The 17105-nt window shown below is 35.4% G+C and overlaps 1 protein-coding gene and 1 non-coding gene across 5 annotated transcripts; both read left to right on the plus strand.

The window, feature by feature from the left end:
• Positions 1 to 496: 496 nt before the first annotated feature.
• Positions 497 to 16478, plus strand: LOC123717336 (damage-control phosphatase ARMT1). Of its 4 annotated transcripts, none has more exons than XM_045673270.1 (16): positions 497 to 666; positions 7713 to 7818; positions 8164 to 8381; positions 8695 to 8851; positions 9188 to 9325; positions 9540 to 9617; positions 9981 to 10061; positions 10469 to 10562; positions 10693 to 10778; positions 11539 to 11600; positions 11969 to 12033; positions 13166 to 13281; positions 13557 to 13734; positions 15280 to 15406; positions 15502 to 15600; positions 16392 to 16478. In XM_045673270.1, the coding sequence occupies exons 1-15, from the start codon at positions 572 to 574 to the stop codon at positions 15596 to 15598; spliced, it is 1698 nt and encodes a 565-aa protein (XP_045529226.1). In that variant the 5' UTR covers positions 497 to 571; the 3' UTR covers positions 15599 to 15600; positions 16392 to 16478. The 4 variants fall into 4 exon arrangements, with proteins under 4 accessions (XP_045529226.1, XP_045529222.1, XP_045529223.1 ...); XM_045673266.1 differs by lacking the exon at positions 497 to 666 and adding an exon at positions 5474 to 5766; XM_045673267.1 differs by lacking the exon at positions 497 to 666 and adding an exon at positions 5474 to 5766 and having other exon boundaries at positions 13169 to 13281.
• On the plus strand, positions 7529 to 7601 carry Trnak-uuu. The gene has a single exon. It is a non-coding gene; the product is annotated as a tRNA-Lys (tRNA).
• Positions 16479 to 17105: the final 627 nt, after the last annotated feature.

The following is a 17105-nucleotide window of genomic DNA, read 5'->3' on the forward strand; positions in this document are numbered from 1 at the left end:
TATTCAGTACAAATGCCCGCAATAGGCATCATTGACAAGATTATTTACGATTGTTCAAAAAAATATTATTTTTCAAGTAAATCGTTGTATACTGAGTCTTTGTATCAGGACAGCAGGAGGTGGAGGAGGTACAAGGAGCTATCGACTCCCATATAATATTCATACGCTCGTGATTTTTCGGCCAATGAAATATTGATATACACATTTACACATGCTATTCAAGTATCAGTTGAAATGATCTGACCGACTGTAATTGAACATTTCACTATATATTCATTCGATGATAAAAAAATATGTTTGTAATTTAAGCAATTAGTTATAACTTGTTGCATCTGACTGCTTAAGTTGTTTATATATAAATAACATTCTCGTTTTTTATTTGAAGACGAACGGACGTAGATAAAAGAAGACAATGTTTAATTTGACTGTAAAGCGAGCGTAAGACTACTTATTTATAGTTTCATGGCCGAAATTCAAACGAAAATAACACAAGTTTCCTTTTCGTGGTTAAATCAACACGTGCATCAAAATATAATTAGTGCAGTTCTATTTAAAGTAATTTATTAAAACAATGCCGGCTTACGATTGGCCTGTTGATACTGAAAATTTACACGTTATGCGAATTGTTACACCACGGAATGTTGTTATGTGTGGAATATTTGGAATGTAAGTGTGTATTATTTAAGATGTTTTAAATTAAACATAAGGAACTCAGCTACTCAATACTTTTTTCGCGTTAAAAATTTGGATTAAGAATTTGTGTAAAAAACTATTTTTTATTTGTTTAAAATATGTTTAACTTTAATATATCTAAATAATTTAACAAAATTTTGTTCAAATATAATAAAATATATCGACGGTGCCTACGTACAAAGCGAGATGTCAAAAATAGAGGCTTTAAGGAGAGCGTAATGAATGTTTGAATCTGTGTAGAAATTAATCTGTTCTCTTGTATTTTTTATAAAATACTCGATAGATGACTGTTTCTACATTATTAATTTAATATAACCCTGTCAGTCAAGTCTAAGTTAACTGTTTACACATAGAAGATATCAAATCAATAATATGAACTAGTTTTTCTGAAGAAAAAAAATTTTTTAAAACTTGTACTTAAATAATTATAATGAAAGGTATGACTTCAATATTTTGAGATTTTTACTCTTTCAATTAAAAAATATACTTCTCTACGTAATACACATATCTCTTTATACGTAGTTATTGTTTATTGGAGTACGAATGATTTAAGGGTTATGTAAATAACGACACGTACTGAATTAAAGTAATAAACAGCATGATTTTTATTAATAAAATAACATTTTGACTAAATAAAATAACATTTTGATTAAATAGAATACGTTTAGTTTTCTATGATCATGTTATCTACTTTTTAAACAGACAGTTAAATAGGAACTTAAAATATAAAATAACGGTGCATTTAAATCTTCACAATGAACTCTTCTAATAGAAGATTATATAAATATAAACTATTATAATATTTTAATTATCTGAAGATATAACTAATCACCAAAACTTCATTCGGACCGATTAGTATTATTGTTTAATTTATAAACTACATATGTATGATTACTTATTCAACATAAAAGTCAAATATATTAGTTTCTAAATTATCTAATTTCATTTCATTCGTCATCACCCTGGACTTCATTCATGATACTTTTGTGGAATTATCATTGTCACGCGAAGTATTTTAAGAATAAACACGTATTGTGTTAAAATAAAAATTACAAGAGATGCAACGGGCGGCCCTATCGCTACTAAGCGATCTATTCCAGGCAACCCTAGTAAGGGAAAAACTAAAAAAAAGAAAAATTATGAGTGCAAGAAGTGCAGAACCAAATGTTATATAAAAACCTCCTTAATCCTTAATCTAAATTAATACAAAAAAATATTAGCAACAAACTAAAAAGCTAATATTACAGATTTATGAATAGCGAATAGCGATGCAATACAAAATAAAAGCAAACACAATAACTACACAAGTCACGACCGATGAGGATAGGATAGGGTTAAGAAGTGTTTATACAGAAGAGTTTTCAAATATGATAGAGAGGTAGCCAATCGTATGGAGTCGGGCAGCCTATTCCACAACTTAATGTCCGCCATTCTCTAAATGGAAGGATGAGCTGTGAGATGGAATTTCCAATAAACATCTATTGGAAGAGCATATAGCACAGCCTCCAGCGTCAGTTCTCGCCGAACCCCGCGACGTCCCCTACGCGCGTGGCAGAGGTGGTGAACGCTGTCGAGGCGTGGTTGACGTGCCCGATCTCTACCGACGAAGCCCAGATCTTCTTCTCGCCGTCACAAGTGCGGAAGAGGATCTCAAGACTGCGACCCAGGAAGGCGCCGGGACCGGATGGCATCACCCACGAGGCGCTGCGCCATCTGCCCATGAGGTGGATAGTTGCGCTGTCGCGCCTCTTCACGGGTATCCTCCGGTACACGCACTTCCCTAGATCTTGGAAAGAGGGCAAGGTGATCCTAATATCGAAGCCCGGGAAGGACTCTTCCCGACCCGAGAGCTATCGACCCATCACCCTGCTCTCGACGCAGTCGAAACTGTTCGAGTGGCTGTTGCTGCAGAGGATCGAACAATACCTGCAGCCGAGGCCCGAACAGTTCGGCTTCCGCGGCGAGCACAGCACGACGCTGCAGCTGACGAGGGTGCTCTTCACTGCAGCCTCGGCCCTCAACAAAAAGGAGGGGGCCGCCGCCGTTATGCTGGACATGGCGAAGGCCTTTGACCGTGTCTGGCACGACGGCCTCGTGCTGAAGCTCATCGAGTCTCCACTGCCCCGCCGAATGGTCGCCGTGCTCCGCGCCTTTCTCACCGAGCGCACGTTCTTCGTTGCGACGGGAGAGGCCGCGTCGAGACCGCGACCCATCACGGCGGGCGTCCCGCAAGGTAGCGTGTTATCGCCCTTGCTCTACACCACGTACACCGACGACGTTCCGTGCCCCGAGGGGTGCACACTCGCCCTCTACGCCGACGACACGGCGTACGTGGCGTCATCGCTGAGGGCCTCGCACGCTGCCCAAAAACTCCAACGCGCTCTGGACCTCCTGCCAGAGTGGCTGGACAAGTGGAGACTCGCCGCCAACCCGGACAAGACTCAGGCCATTGTCTTCGGCCGGGGTAGGTTGCCACCACCCCTACGCTTCCTGGATCGAGACGTGCCGTGGAAGACGCCGGTCACCTATCTAGGGGTCACCATAGACCGGGGTCTGACCATGACGCCCCACATCTCCAGGGCTGTAGGGAGAGCCAAGTGGGCAGCGCATACGCTCCGCCCACTGATCACAGGCAACCTACCTCTCCGCACCAAGCTCGCGCTACATAAACTGTATGTGCGCCCTCACCTCACGTACGCGGCACCGGCGTGGTTCTCCTATGCCAAGGAGACCAACCGCCGAAGACTGCGCACCGTACAAAACACCGTCTTACGGTGCGCTGTACATGCACCACGCTACGTGAGGAACGCCACCATAGCGCGAGACTTGCGGATGGAGTCGATCGACGAGTTCGTCGCACGGCTCGCGATGAGGATGTTTGATCGAGCAGACGCCTCTCAACATCCTCACCTCCACAACATCGCGCCGTGGCACTCCAGGCCGCCCGACCAATACAAGTACCCGCGTGAGCTCTTCTCCGCGGGCTCCGACGACACCAGGGCAACAAACGCGGCTTCGACCGCTGGTCGCCTCGCTGGGCCTCCCCCGGGTCAACCGGGGGTCTCACCCGGCGGTGCTTGACCGCGAGCCGCGCTAGCTGCCCGATACCACCGATCATGACACCAGGGCCAAGTCGAGACTACTCCTTGGCCCCCTCCTCATCACCCGGACTTGACACTCCGGACACGACCCCATCGGCTGCGCGCAGCGGGTAGAGACTGAGTCTCCCCGCGCGCCTGCAGCCCCCACCAAGGGCTATATGCCCGCCCCCGTACCGCCCTGTATCAGCAGGGCGCGAACAGAAACACCACTTGAAGGGGGCATACGCCCCGAACAAGACAAAACACCCCCCTCGCGAGGGAGGGTGTAACAATAACTACGCGAATATAGCACAGTTTCTAACATATAGTTAGAAAGACCTAAGAATTTGAAGTGATTTTTGAGATAAGAAGGGGTTTTGGGATTGAAAAGAATTGAGTATAGATGTTGAAGAAGATGAGCGTCTCGTATGAGTGGAATAGGTAGCCACTGCAGCTGCCTGCAGAATTTAGACACATGGTCAAATTTCCGAAGGCAAATATGAAACGTATGCAGAAATTGTAGTCGTTAGATCTTATCAAGTAGCTCTTCATTCGTATCAGAGGTGCATGAGTGCATAATCCGGCATAGGGAACAGAAGAGATCGCGCTAACATGGTTTTAAGTAATCAAGTAATGGGTTGCTTGTATAACTTCTCTAGTATGATCCCTTGCTCTTATATATTTCAAGTTGTAGTCACATATCAGTTTTCTATAGATATCTTCAAAAAAATCATATTTAAATTCTAAAACGTCTGGATAGCTTCCTCGACTTTTAACATCTCTCGTTTCCATTCCAAATAATTTTCTCAGAGTTCGTATATTTTAGCCAGTGAAATCTAAAATTAAATCTTGATCCACAACTACGACTGTATATGGTGGGATTCTGTTTAACCCAAAATGCAGTGTATTATATATACCATTCATCAGTTACATAAATGATTTAGTTTTTTTCAGATTTTTCTATCAGAATGATAGCATGAACGCTTTCTGCCTCGTTTTGAGTTTGTTCCTTTTCAAAGAAACGATGGCAGAAGTCTGTCTTAATTTTTTTGCTTACAAACAAGTTCATATACGATTATGGCCTGCACAGTTGTTTGACCAGAATCTAAAGTCTTTAACACCGGCTTAAACCCTTTTTTTACAATAGAAAATAAACAACTTGCCACTTTATTAGAGCCACGATTAGCAATTTTTTCGTCCCACATGTAGCAACCAGCTTTTTCTATTCCAGCACAAAAATTATATCCGTATATAATTTTACTATGTTTCGTTAGAACACTAATGTTCACATGTGGGGTGTTATTACTTTTCTAAAAATCAAACATTGCAGTACAACTAATTAAATACAACTTTTCTATTTTATCAGCATTTTCAATCTCTCTGGCTAGTTTTAATTGTCAAAATGTATCTTATATTTTAATTTCTTACTATGCAATGGTGAAGTTGTGTTTTTCATTGAGTGACATAGTCACACTGATACTTATTTGGTACGTGAAAACGAATGTCTAACAGTTGATTGACGATGAACATGAAGCTTTATCTTTGGTGATATACACAAATCGAATACCAGATAAAAGTGGGAAAAAATTATTATTTGGAAACCCCATGGCAAAAGACAGTGCTAAAAAATGTATACATATATGTACCCACCACATTTAGTCTGTGTTGTCAGTGTCAATTGTCAAATTACAAATGTAAATTCAAAATAATATAATATATTACATTACTATTTATATTTACGCAGGCTTATTGGCCACAATCTTTTTGTATTTAAAATTATTATTTGTAACTGGATTGTTTAAAAAAAGATGAGTAAAACGTCAATACAACAAGTAACGGCTGCCTCTGCTACAGAGCTAAATAGAGATGCTGAAGATTACTCTACTACGCCAGAATTTATTTACGGTGGTCCCTTTATAAAAGTTGAAAAACCATCCCCTTTTTTAAATGTTGCTACGCCAATCAATCTTCAGCTACAAGGATCATTTAAAAAGTACGTATGACACTATAATGCCAGTCAATCCCTCAGTGATAGCAAATTTTGTGCTTTATTATGATCTAATTCACTATTAAGTATATCATGCTCACCTAAATATTCTTTATATATGTCGTAAATTTACTTTAAAATTTAATCACTTATTAGCGTTACCTTACTTCATTTTCATATTATAGAAAAACAAAAATAGTTCTATTAGATTAATTCTTAATCCTCGTCTATGAAGATTCTCTTGTATATAGCTAGAACTGCTTTCCAATTTTTTTATAGAATCTATAATTTCGAACCATTATTTAAATATGCATCTTCTTAAACTTAGAGTTTTTGTAATATGCAGTTAACCAATAAAACTAATATTTGTCATTAGATGTTTAAACAATCCATATAATTTAAAATTATACATTGTCTTATGGTTAAAGAAAAACCTTTATAATTTATAAAGTTTTAAAGTATATTATTTGAATAATCTTTACATGTGAATTAACAATTGGCTTAAAATATATCTCCATCTCTCATCTATAGATTCCAGGAATAACATTTATTTTATTAAAAAAACTACAGAAATGTATGAGATGGTGGAAATCAAGTTGGTCACAATTTCTCTGTCCACCAAAGCATCAACATTCATTAAATTAATTAATTAAATTTAATATTGTACTAAAATAAAAAAGTGAGAGCATACAAAGTACACATGTCAGATGTGAAACTTCTTTGTAAATTAATTATTACTTAGGCGAAAGCTCCAATAGATGATCATGTACCAGTATATGATCACTCCATGTATTTATATATTTATATTTATACTGTTTTACACTGTATACATGCAAGTATAGGATAAAGAAATAAAGAATCTGCGTTTACTGCACAGGACATTATGCGACACCATTGACAAATACTAAACAAATACATTAAATGATAGCATGTATTTTTTATTGATCTCCCTTATTCTCTCTCTCTCAATCTTTCTCACTTGCTTGCTCCCTACTCTTGCTCCATGGCTATTTGCTTCAAGCTACATTCGCCCTTTCTCACTCTTTCAATCTGTCTCAATCTCTCTATCCCTTTTTTGAAACCTTAATTATGGACATGTGAAATGTCCCCAGTGGTTATCGATTTTTATAAAAATCAAAAACTAGTTACCAAGTATCACTTTAGGTCACTCATTTAATTTATCAATGATGCAGAGTCTGTATACAAACTACTGAACCATTTTTATTTTCAAAACAATCTATGTACTCATAATAAATTCATTCATACATTTCATATTTCTTTTTTAATTATTTAGTTAACCCGCATTATCATCACATCATTAAATTATCACATATATTTATTGGTATACTGAAATTTTAATTAATTAAGTAATTAAACATATTTTGCTTTCTTAAGTTAAAGATTGATCGTTGATCTTAACCTAAGAAGAACATTAATATATGTCTACAGTAATAATGAAGTTAGAAGTGTAGTAGTTTATAGTGAAAGATCATAATTTTTAAATTTTATTTGATGATACTTTCTTAGTAATGGCTGATATTAAATGAAAAATCGTGGCCTAACTTCTCATATATTTTCTATGAAGCCTAATGAATAAGCTTCAATTTATGTTTCGCCTTTATGAGTAAATTTTCTGGATAGGTTTTTTCTTGTATTGGTTTCATGTAGGAATTAGTAAAAATGTGACATAAACAATATTAAACTATTTATGTTAACTAATAAAGTATCTATCTAGAAATTATAATAAAAATTCGACAATACTTTCAGAGCCCGGATAGCTCAGTCGGTAGAGCATTGGACTTTTAATCCAAGGGTCCAGGGTTCAAGTCCCTGTTCGGGCGACATTTTTTTTATTTTTATAATATTTTTGAACATTAGGTAGCTTGTATACATTTACAGTGTTAAAACCTTTTCTGTCCTTAACATTAAGTATGTCATGATTTTTGTTACAGGAGTTTCGCGTACTATTCACTTAAAGAACGCATGCCTGTGATATTAACCAAAGTAATAGATTATGTGTCAAGAGAAGGGTCAAAAATTAAATCCGCAAGTGGTGGTGTAAGTATTTAATTACGTAATTGTAAGTAAACACGAGTTCGAGTTAAATACACTTTTGAACAGGAGTATTAGAATCACTCAAAATATTCATGGTACATAACGTAAAAAATGAAACAGGTGTAAACAGTTAGTCGTTTAAAGTACAACGGTTCATAGACGTAGTATGAAACTACTCCAATCACAAACGCACCCTGAAATATTTACGAATTCGCGAGCTTGTCATTGAGTGTCCATGGGCGGTGGTATCACTTATCATCAGGTGAGCCTCCTGTCTGTGCCACCAGTTCTATAAAATATAACAGATATTGCATGTTTTGTCCTCCGTGATACCTTGACTTTTTTCAGACCGACGATGAGCTCCATTCCTTTATACAATACGTGTCAAAACTTAAAAACGACTTGGTGACAAACAAAAAGTACGATTTACTAACTGTAGACACCCCTGAGGCTAAGCGATGGAACCAATGGATCGAGAGTTGTGACGCCCAAACCTATTTTATGAACACGTGGGTGTTTACCGAGTGCTATGTCTATAGGAGATTGAGGGAAGGCTGTGAATTGACGTAAGTATTTCATTGGTGAATGGGATATGTGCAAACTTTTATTATACGTCGCCGTGTAAAACTAAAATACATTACATCCGTCGTATGATTAGATTTTCAAGCAGTACCAAAAATAAAGGCATGCTTTTTCCTCTCGATGTTTTCCGTCACGGTACTAGCGAGTGTGTCATAGAAAGTCAATTGGTGTCACTGCAGGGGTTTGAGCCTACAGCTCAGAAATTAGAGTCGCTCGCCGAAGCCATAAACTGAATAAATATTAATAATAACTTCAATAATATATACACTTTATAATAAAAGGTGAAACTTATTTTAGGAAGGGATTGGCAAATTTTGATCCTTTTGACGAGCAAAAGGACCAATCGTTTAACAACAGTATAGAGCCGATGTGTGTTGTGGCTGAAAAGTTGCTTACGATGTTACTTGAAAGTGATAAAGACAAGAGGAAAGCTGACTTTATTTCTTTACTTAAGGTATACCGAATCATTTAAATGTATTTTGGAACCTAGCATTAATATATTCATGATTGATTGATTGATGATGAGATTTAGAAACAAATTATAGGCCAATCGGTTATTGGAAAAATGTAAAAGAAAATATATTTTACATTCCATACACATAAATTACTGCTTAGGGCTTCTAAAAAACTTGTAGTTTTTACTTGAAGACATTTTGGACGAAAACGATACAGATTCAATCTACTAAATGAAATTAAATTTTCAAAAAAGGGTCTTTTAAGCGTATTTGTATATATGTATATGAGCGACGAATTTTAGATATTTTTTAACATTAAATGATATCTGTTTCAGATTTGTCTATGGTCCAACAAATGTGATTTATCATTGTCTATGGGTGAGCAAGTTACCTTAAAGAATGAAGGAGTCAAGACAACGCCATCTAGAGATGTCCTCGATCCTTTTCAAATGATTTTGGATCTTAAGGATAAGGTAATAAAATTTTGAATCATAAACTATATAGATTAACAAAGGGTTCTGACAGATACGTGACATAAGCGAATTTATAGTAAGCTATTTTTAAATCATTATGATATTAAACTTTTTAGAGTTATTATTCAATATCTTTATAAAACATGGGCATAAATTAGTAACGCCATTTTGTTTGATTTTTAAAAAGTACAAATACATAAATATGGTTTTTCAGATTTTAGTCGACGACTCGGCCAAAATAGCGGATTTAGTGGTTACCAGAGCAGATAGTTTTGCAAAGGCTATTGAAGGAGTAAGTTCTACGTTAATTCGTTATCTATTTATTTATGCCACAGAGGTAAAGCTTAATTGCTAGTCTGTGCACTATTCCAAATTTGAATGGTGCATTTGTCACTTTGACAGAATCAGAGTTGGTCTATAACAAACTTGTTTATGTTCTAAAATTTTAATTCATAATCTAAAAAGAAGTATGTTCATTCTATAAATATAATGTGTATTTATGCCACAGAGGTAAAGCTTAACTGCTAGTCTGTGCACTATTCCAAATTTGAACGGTGCACTTGCCACTTTGACAGAATCAGAGTCGGTCTAAAACATGTTTATGTACTCAATTTTAATAAAAATCCCTACAAATAAGATCAAAAAAATATTTCAGAATACGTCACTTAAAGCTAAATGCAGTTGCAACAGATTGGCGACAAGTGCGGGTATTCCCTTGTGTCCTCAAGAGGAGAAAGTACATAAAAAATATATTACCATAGTTTTGTATTTAGTTCAGTTACTATCAAGTGTGCTGTTTGATATGCTCATTCGTGTCTTTCTGACATCTTGTAGTAGACATTTCCAATAATAAAAGTATTCTTAGTGTATTTTACTATTGCGACGGATGAGTAATTGTAGTTGGCACTGGTAACTAAAGAAGTCTAGTTTTAGTGAGTCTAGTTAAAACAAAAGTATTTTTCTTAAAGTGGAAATCAAAATCTAAAATGGACGTACGATTTCCGGAAAAAAAGGTCTTTAAACATTGTAAACGTCCTGCGGGTTTTTTTGGATTCGGTTAAAAGATGCGTCTGGAAATTAATATAAATTCAAATTTCAAATTATATTAATGTCGTGGCTCGTAATTGCCGTTATATTGTACAGCCAACAGAAGCGCCTGCGCCAGCGGAAGGCGAACAACCCGCCGAAGTTCCGCCATGTCCGGCAAAGTTCACAATACCACAGGATGTCATGTTCGGTAAATTTTTTAATTAAAATTACACTTTACATATAATAATTTATAAATTTTTATGACTATACTATATCTCGGTGATATATATGTATATAGAAATAAAGCTATTTTTATCTATTTAAATATTTTTTTATAGATATAGTATGCGACAACTCTGGATACGAGTTATTCACCGACCTCTGCTTAGCACATTTCCTGATCGCACAGAAAGTCGTACAAAAGGTAAAAAATATGAGACATAGTTCTAAATACATTTTACTTCAAAAGACATCGCCTTATACTTTTGAAGTACAAATAATAATTTTTAATAGAGACTAAAATAACTTATTAGTCAAATCATCAAAAAGCAATATCAACAAAATTTTAATGACCAGAACAATATTTTTCTTATTTGGACGGTAAAGTTTGAATGGAATTTGAATTTGGAATGATTCGAATGGGACTATTTTTCAATCACTAAAGAGATCGCTTATGAACATTGTATGGACTCATTACTGTCTGTCGAGAAACTATTTAGACAAAATAAAAAAGTAAAAACGTTTTATTTGAAACTGGCATAAAGTTAAAACTATTGTCATTATATATAAAAAAAGAAAAAACGCGCGAAACGAATTCTTCCTTTAGTTAAAATTCGGATATTGCTTAAAAAGATATGTCTTCGGCAAATAATATAATAATGAATTTCACTGACTTAAACAGAGGTAATAAAAGTAAAGTATTTAGCGATATTATTTTTCACATTCTGTGAGCCGTATATTTATAAATACCAACATTGTATATATATGTTTTATAATATTTTTTTATATTATATGAAACTTTTGTTCATATATTTTTATTATGAATGTGATAAAAACAGGAAAACTATCTGGCGCATGTTGAGGCTTAGAAGATATTGAAGATTCACGTTAATTTAAACAGTGGCTTACGTGTATTCTTATAATTTTTGACACCCATAATTGAAAATACATTTTGAAATTTCCAGGTCCGATTCCATGTCAAAAAGATTCCTTGGTTCGTCTCTGATGTTACACCTAGAGACTTTAAGTGAGTATATTTTTAATAATTATGCTTTTATTGTCTTTTGTTAACATAGCTTTTACACATTAAGAAAAACACTTTTTGAACGGATTGAAGCTACGTATTATTATTAAAAACGTTTAATTATTTACATAATTCTAAATTTTCACCGAGACCACGCACGCTGAAAAGCACGCGAAACGTCGGATTTTTTTATAGAATTATGTTAATAATTATAAGTTTTTAATAATAATACATAGCTTCAATCCGTTCAAAAAGTGTTTTTCTTAATTATGCTTTTGTTTAAATAAAATTTGTAATATATTTTCAATGTCGGTCTATTACTTTCAGAGGTTATGTAATGTATGTTTATTATGGAATTCTTGAATTTTCAGATATGTCATAGGATCGTGTGCTAACGGAAATTACAAGAGAGAAATACCACCGGAACGTAAACCAGGTGGGAAAAGACAGCAAATCCAAACCCATCATAATTGTTAAGTTTGACTGGAAAACATATCATAAAAATATATTTTATGCGACAATATTTATATATTTAAAAGTGAATCGACATAGTCTAATGTAAAAAATACTCGTGTCATGGTGTTTGTAATTAAACTCCTCCGAAATGGCTCGACCATGGCTCAGAAATGGTAAAATTTTGTGTGCATGTCGGTTAGGTATGCGCATTAGACGACATCTATTTTTCATCCCCCTAAATCTTAAGGGTGGTCCGCTCCACCCCTAAATTTGTTTTTTATTTTTTAGACATTTTTTTATACAGCATACAAAATACATACAACCCTTAATTTTCAGCCCTCTACAATCAACCCCTATTTATTATTTGTTAATTAAAAAGTTATGATTAGAACTCTGAGGTTTATATAGTGAAAAATTCTCAGAGAAAGCCAAAAAAGTTTTCATTCCGTAAAACCGAACAATCTCTAGGGTAGCATAGCAAAATGTTCCATGTACTATATATATGGTATGAGCTAAAAAGGTTGCCTAAGTAAAAGCACATTAAGGAGACACCAAGTTCAAGGGGGCAGCTAGTTCTTTATAAAAGGCAGATGTTTGATTATCGCTTTTCTCTTCGAAGGCTTCACGTTTTTTCTTTAATTATATGAATTTATGTAGTATACTTTTTTTTTAATTATGTTTGAATGTAATCTTAAAAGTCGATTGCAGACTGAAATTTTCTATCTGATAATATTGAAACGAAGCGATTGTTTAACTCTTTCTCTCATTGTTAGAATGTATATCCATTCTGTTTTTGCATAGTATTACTATAACACACTGTATAAATGTTGTTTTGCAGTCCAAAATCACTTATTACGGCTAAATCACTGCGTAGCACATCAGTAATTTCCGCTGAAGATATGCAACACTCAAGTAAAGAGTAAAGACTGCTCGTCCAGTCTTACAGTCTTTACTCTCATTAAAGTCAACATCTTCTTTCTTCTAAAAATATGTTTTAACACGACAACATTACACACTCATCCGTACTGTGTCTGATAACCAATTTTCACGTTAAGAAAAATAATCCAGAGCTCGGAGTTGTGGCGCCCCAATTTTTTATTTTTTTGCACCAGCAGAGGGCGAAGCCCCGGCCGAGGCGGAGCCCCCGCGAGTGATATCTGCGGATAGTTTGAGACAGCTCGGTCAACAGTGGGAGAAATTTGTTCAAGATGGCGTTTTTGAAGTTCTTGTTAGTACAATTGATTTTACTTATTTCGACTCACATCGTAAAGATTGCGGCCGTCAAAAATACGTATTTTTCACGTAAAACAATAATTTAAAAAAATACAATCCACGGCAATTTAATTCTGATTCAAAGTCTGTCTTTTTTGACAATGTACACTTATGAACGTATATATGGAATGCTTCTAATTTTACAATTACCAGTTCTCAAATCAAGGGCTTTTTTGACACTATACTATATATATATGTATATATACTATTGTATTACTTTAACACTTATAGAGTGACGACTTCTGGACATCTCCCCACGTTTATAAAGACATGAAGCGATACGATCCAGACTTGTATAGAAAACTGCAGTTCGCCACGTGTGTCCTGTTCAAAGGCGATTTGAATTATCGAAAGCTGCTCGGAGAGAAAAATTGGAATCCGATGACAGGATTCGAACCAGCGCTACAGGGTAAGTCAATTTACTTTACAAAGTTACTGTAACTTTATCACTCGGATTAAGATGCCATGGCACTGGTATTGATAGTACGTATGGAAGTTAGGGAATGCAATCCCGATCTCGCGAGATCCCGTGTAATTTTTCGAGATCAATCCCGAAGCATAATAGGACGAGATCCCGTTCGAGATTGACGGGATTGGGCTGCAAAGGTCAGCGATTCTACACACATCCGTTTGGGACGCTTCACGCGACATTGCACATTACATAGGGTACATTGCAACGGACATTAGATTCCGGTTAGCAGATACACTTTAGAAGATACTCTTTTTTTAGAAGTTACTTTCAAAATCACCCGAATTTCAATCACTTTTTAATCTCCTTGAGCTATACCTACTTTTGTTTTGATTATGTTCATGTAATTATAATTGTTAGTTGTTTAGTTCGTAATGTTAAAGGATAAATGCTTTTGTTTTCTTTCAAATAATATTTTATTTTAATTAACCTCACTATCACAAACATGCAGTTTTCATCCTATTCAGTCACGTGAATTATTTTTTTAAACTATACGAGATCCCGAAAATTTCGGGATCCCGCCGGATTCATATTTCTAATCCCGCGGGATCTCGAATTCACGATCTCGAGTCGGGATTGCATTCCCTAATGGAAATAGAACTAGGTAAGGCGTTCAAGTATTACGTAACGAATTTGGGGGGGGGGGGGGGGGCCTCTTGTAAAACGTTACGATGCGGGTCTGGGATTGAATTTCGCGTTATTGTCAATATTATTGTCGACTTTCCAGTACTTTACACCACATCATGGTAAGTTTAAGGTATAAAGAGTCACTGGGGATGGTCACGAAACGTTTTAACTATTGGATACAGAAACGTTACCGAGTGTTTCATCTCCAAAAATTGCGTGACGTAATACTTGAACGTTCCCTACGGGACGTCACACATTATCCCCCAATAGCAGCGCATACTTTAAATTTCTCTTTGCCTGCTCTGTAAGTACAATTATTGTTATTTAATAAACTGAGCTTTGATTCAGCGTGGATTTAGGACCTTATTTACAATGATAGAATGTAATAAAATACCTAGTAAAAATATTATCTATAACCTAATCTATTTTCTATCGATTCACCTATAATAAATTAGTCCGATTTAGTTAAAGCACAGATTTGTTTTAATTAATAGATAGATTATAAAAAGGAGTCGAAGACTATTCATAATTTGAGGTTTATTTAGTCAGAGTTTTGATAAAGTTATTGTCATTAAATTAAAATTCGACCTTCGATGTGGATTATCATTCTGAAAGCTGCGCCGCGGCGGCACTCTGTAAGTTCCAATAGCGATACTGCGAAACAACCGAACGAGACAAACGAGTAACTATTGTAGCAAGATTCTTAAGAATATGTTTCATAAAAAATGATTAAAATTTAATTAAATAAGTATTTAAATAACTAATAACACCTATCAACCACAACTTTAATCTTTACGTTTATTGAATGCGTTTTGAACATTTGCAATATTCTTGGACCGTAGCATTTATTCGATGCAGGTTTCATGCCAGCTCCGGTAGCAGCTCTTCGCACGGTTAAAGCGGACCTCATTTGCGGTTTACCCAAAGGCAAAGCGGATCAACTCAACACCATCGACGAGAAGTGGATGGAAAAGGGCGATTATGGGTGAGGCATTTATTCAAATAATATACGTTAGATAGTAATATATCAAAAGCCCAAATATATATAGGCAAGTGAATCTATTGAATATTTGTTTACAGGGTAATCCAGGTATGCGCTAAATGTGAGCCGCTCAAGGTTTCAGACCGACCCTGCCCTCTGTATGGCGACACCTGCCGAGGAACAGTGTGTCAATGATAGTGAGTATACAGTTCATATATCAACATCTCCAGGTTCTCTATTTGATACAAAAACATTTTTTGTCATAATCCTATTATTATATATCTACAAATAAAAACGTGTGTGTGTGTTAGCTACGACGCACGATTGGAGTTTACTCCTTACGAACGATAATTATGATATATATCGAATAGAAAAAAAAGGGTAAATGAACGCATCTGCTAATATATCTGTAAATATTCGGATTATTTATATTACTTCAATAAAGCGTATTACATAAAGTATGTTACAAAACAATATAAATAATAATAATAACAATTGTGTTCAATTTATACAAATCCAATTTTAGAGAGAGAATGAGATGGAATCATTCTTTTACACGTTTAATCCTACAGATATATATATGTTTGTCTCTTTCTACGTAACGCCTCAACTTTTCGTGTTACACTTGATTTTACTCCTCATAAAATTTCCGTACCGGGCCTTTTAACTCAAATCGTTTCTTAAGGAGTAAACTCCAAAAAAATTAAGAGAACTTTGTTTTTATATTATATTATTTTTTTAATTATTTGTATTACAGGTGATTAAACACAAGTGTGTCTGACTACTTACGGGGGCTGACTCAACTCATGTATTTAATGTAAAATTTGAGACACAATAAACATTTTTTTTTGAAGTTAAAGGGACAGGGATCACGAACATTAAATTAATTTTAGTTTTATTTATCAATTTTTAATTATTGTTTCTACTATAATATATTAAGAATATTGTAAATATTTTATAATCTAACAAAATTAATGTCTTATTTCAGGTATCATTGTGTGCAATATGGGACAACGGAAGTGATAATACAATTTTGTTATATTTACTTTGTTAAAAATAAATATTTTTAAATGTCGTTCATTTATTTCTCTTATCTGGTACACTCTTGAAAGAGCGGTCGTGATCGCGATGTAAAAGTGGTATTAGAAGGGGCATATGTGCTGCGCTTCACGACTATTCGCCATCGTTGCCTATTAGGGGTCATCCTGCTGCGGCAGACTTGGTCTGGTCAGTCCATCGCGTAGGTGACCTTCCAACTTCTCTTGGACGACAAAGCGTTCTATGGACTGATCACCACGCCAGTTCACATGGAACACGTGATTGTCTCGTTTAGAACAGATGCTACTTTATACCGTGTTCTTGAAGTATTGAGACGTTTGTACGAAACTCGGTCCACGTAACGCCAAGCATTCTACTCCATCATTTCACGAGCTAGATCTCTGTGGCTTTTGTTATATTTACAGAAATAAAAATTCATTTATCATAAGTGTTAAACTGTTTTATTTTTACCATTAAGTGATTTTGTGTCTGTCAAGATCAGAAATTTATTTTAACTTCTTGAAATATTTCTACCCTATGTCTACGTTGGAAGAGGTTACCTATTTACAAGCAAAAAAAAAGTTATTTGTATATAGGCAGCGAATGATACAGCTAAAAGAGCTGTGAAACTTATGCAAGATTTTCATAGTTTAATCATTGGAAA

Source organism: Pieris brassicae, chromosome 12 (genome assembly GCF_905147105.1).
Source record: "Pieris brassicae chromosome 12, ilPieBrab1.1, whole genome shotgun sequence".
Taxonomy (NCBI): Eukaryota; Metazoa; Arthropoda; class Insecta; order Lepidoptera; family Pieridae; genus Pieris; species Pieris brassicae.

What these genes read in the sequence shown, in the direction of transcription:
- LOC123717336 (XM_045673266.1), top strand. Translation starts at nt 5,582, where the DNA reads ATGAGTAAAACGTCAATACAACAAGTAACGGCTGCCTCTGCTACAGAG. An exon ending in GTTACACCTAGAGACTTTAA is followed by an intron (nt 11,601 to 11,968) that starts GTGAGTATATTT and finishes TTGAATTTTCAG; the next exon opens with ATATGTCATAGGATCGTGTG. An exon ending in ATGGCGTTTTTGAAGTTCTT is followed by an intron (nt 13,282 to 13,556) that starts GTTAGTACAATT and finishes TAACACTTATAG; the next exon opens with AGTGACGACTTCTGGACATC.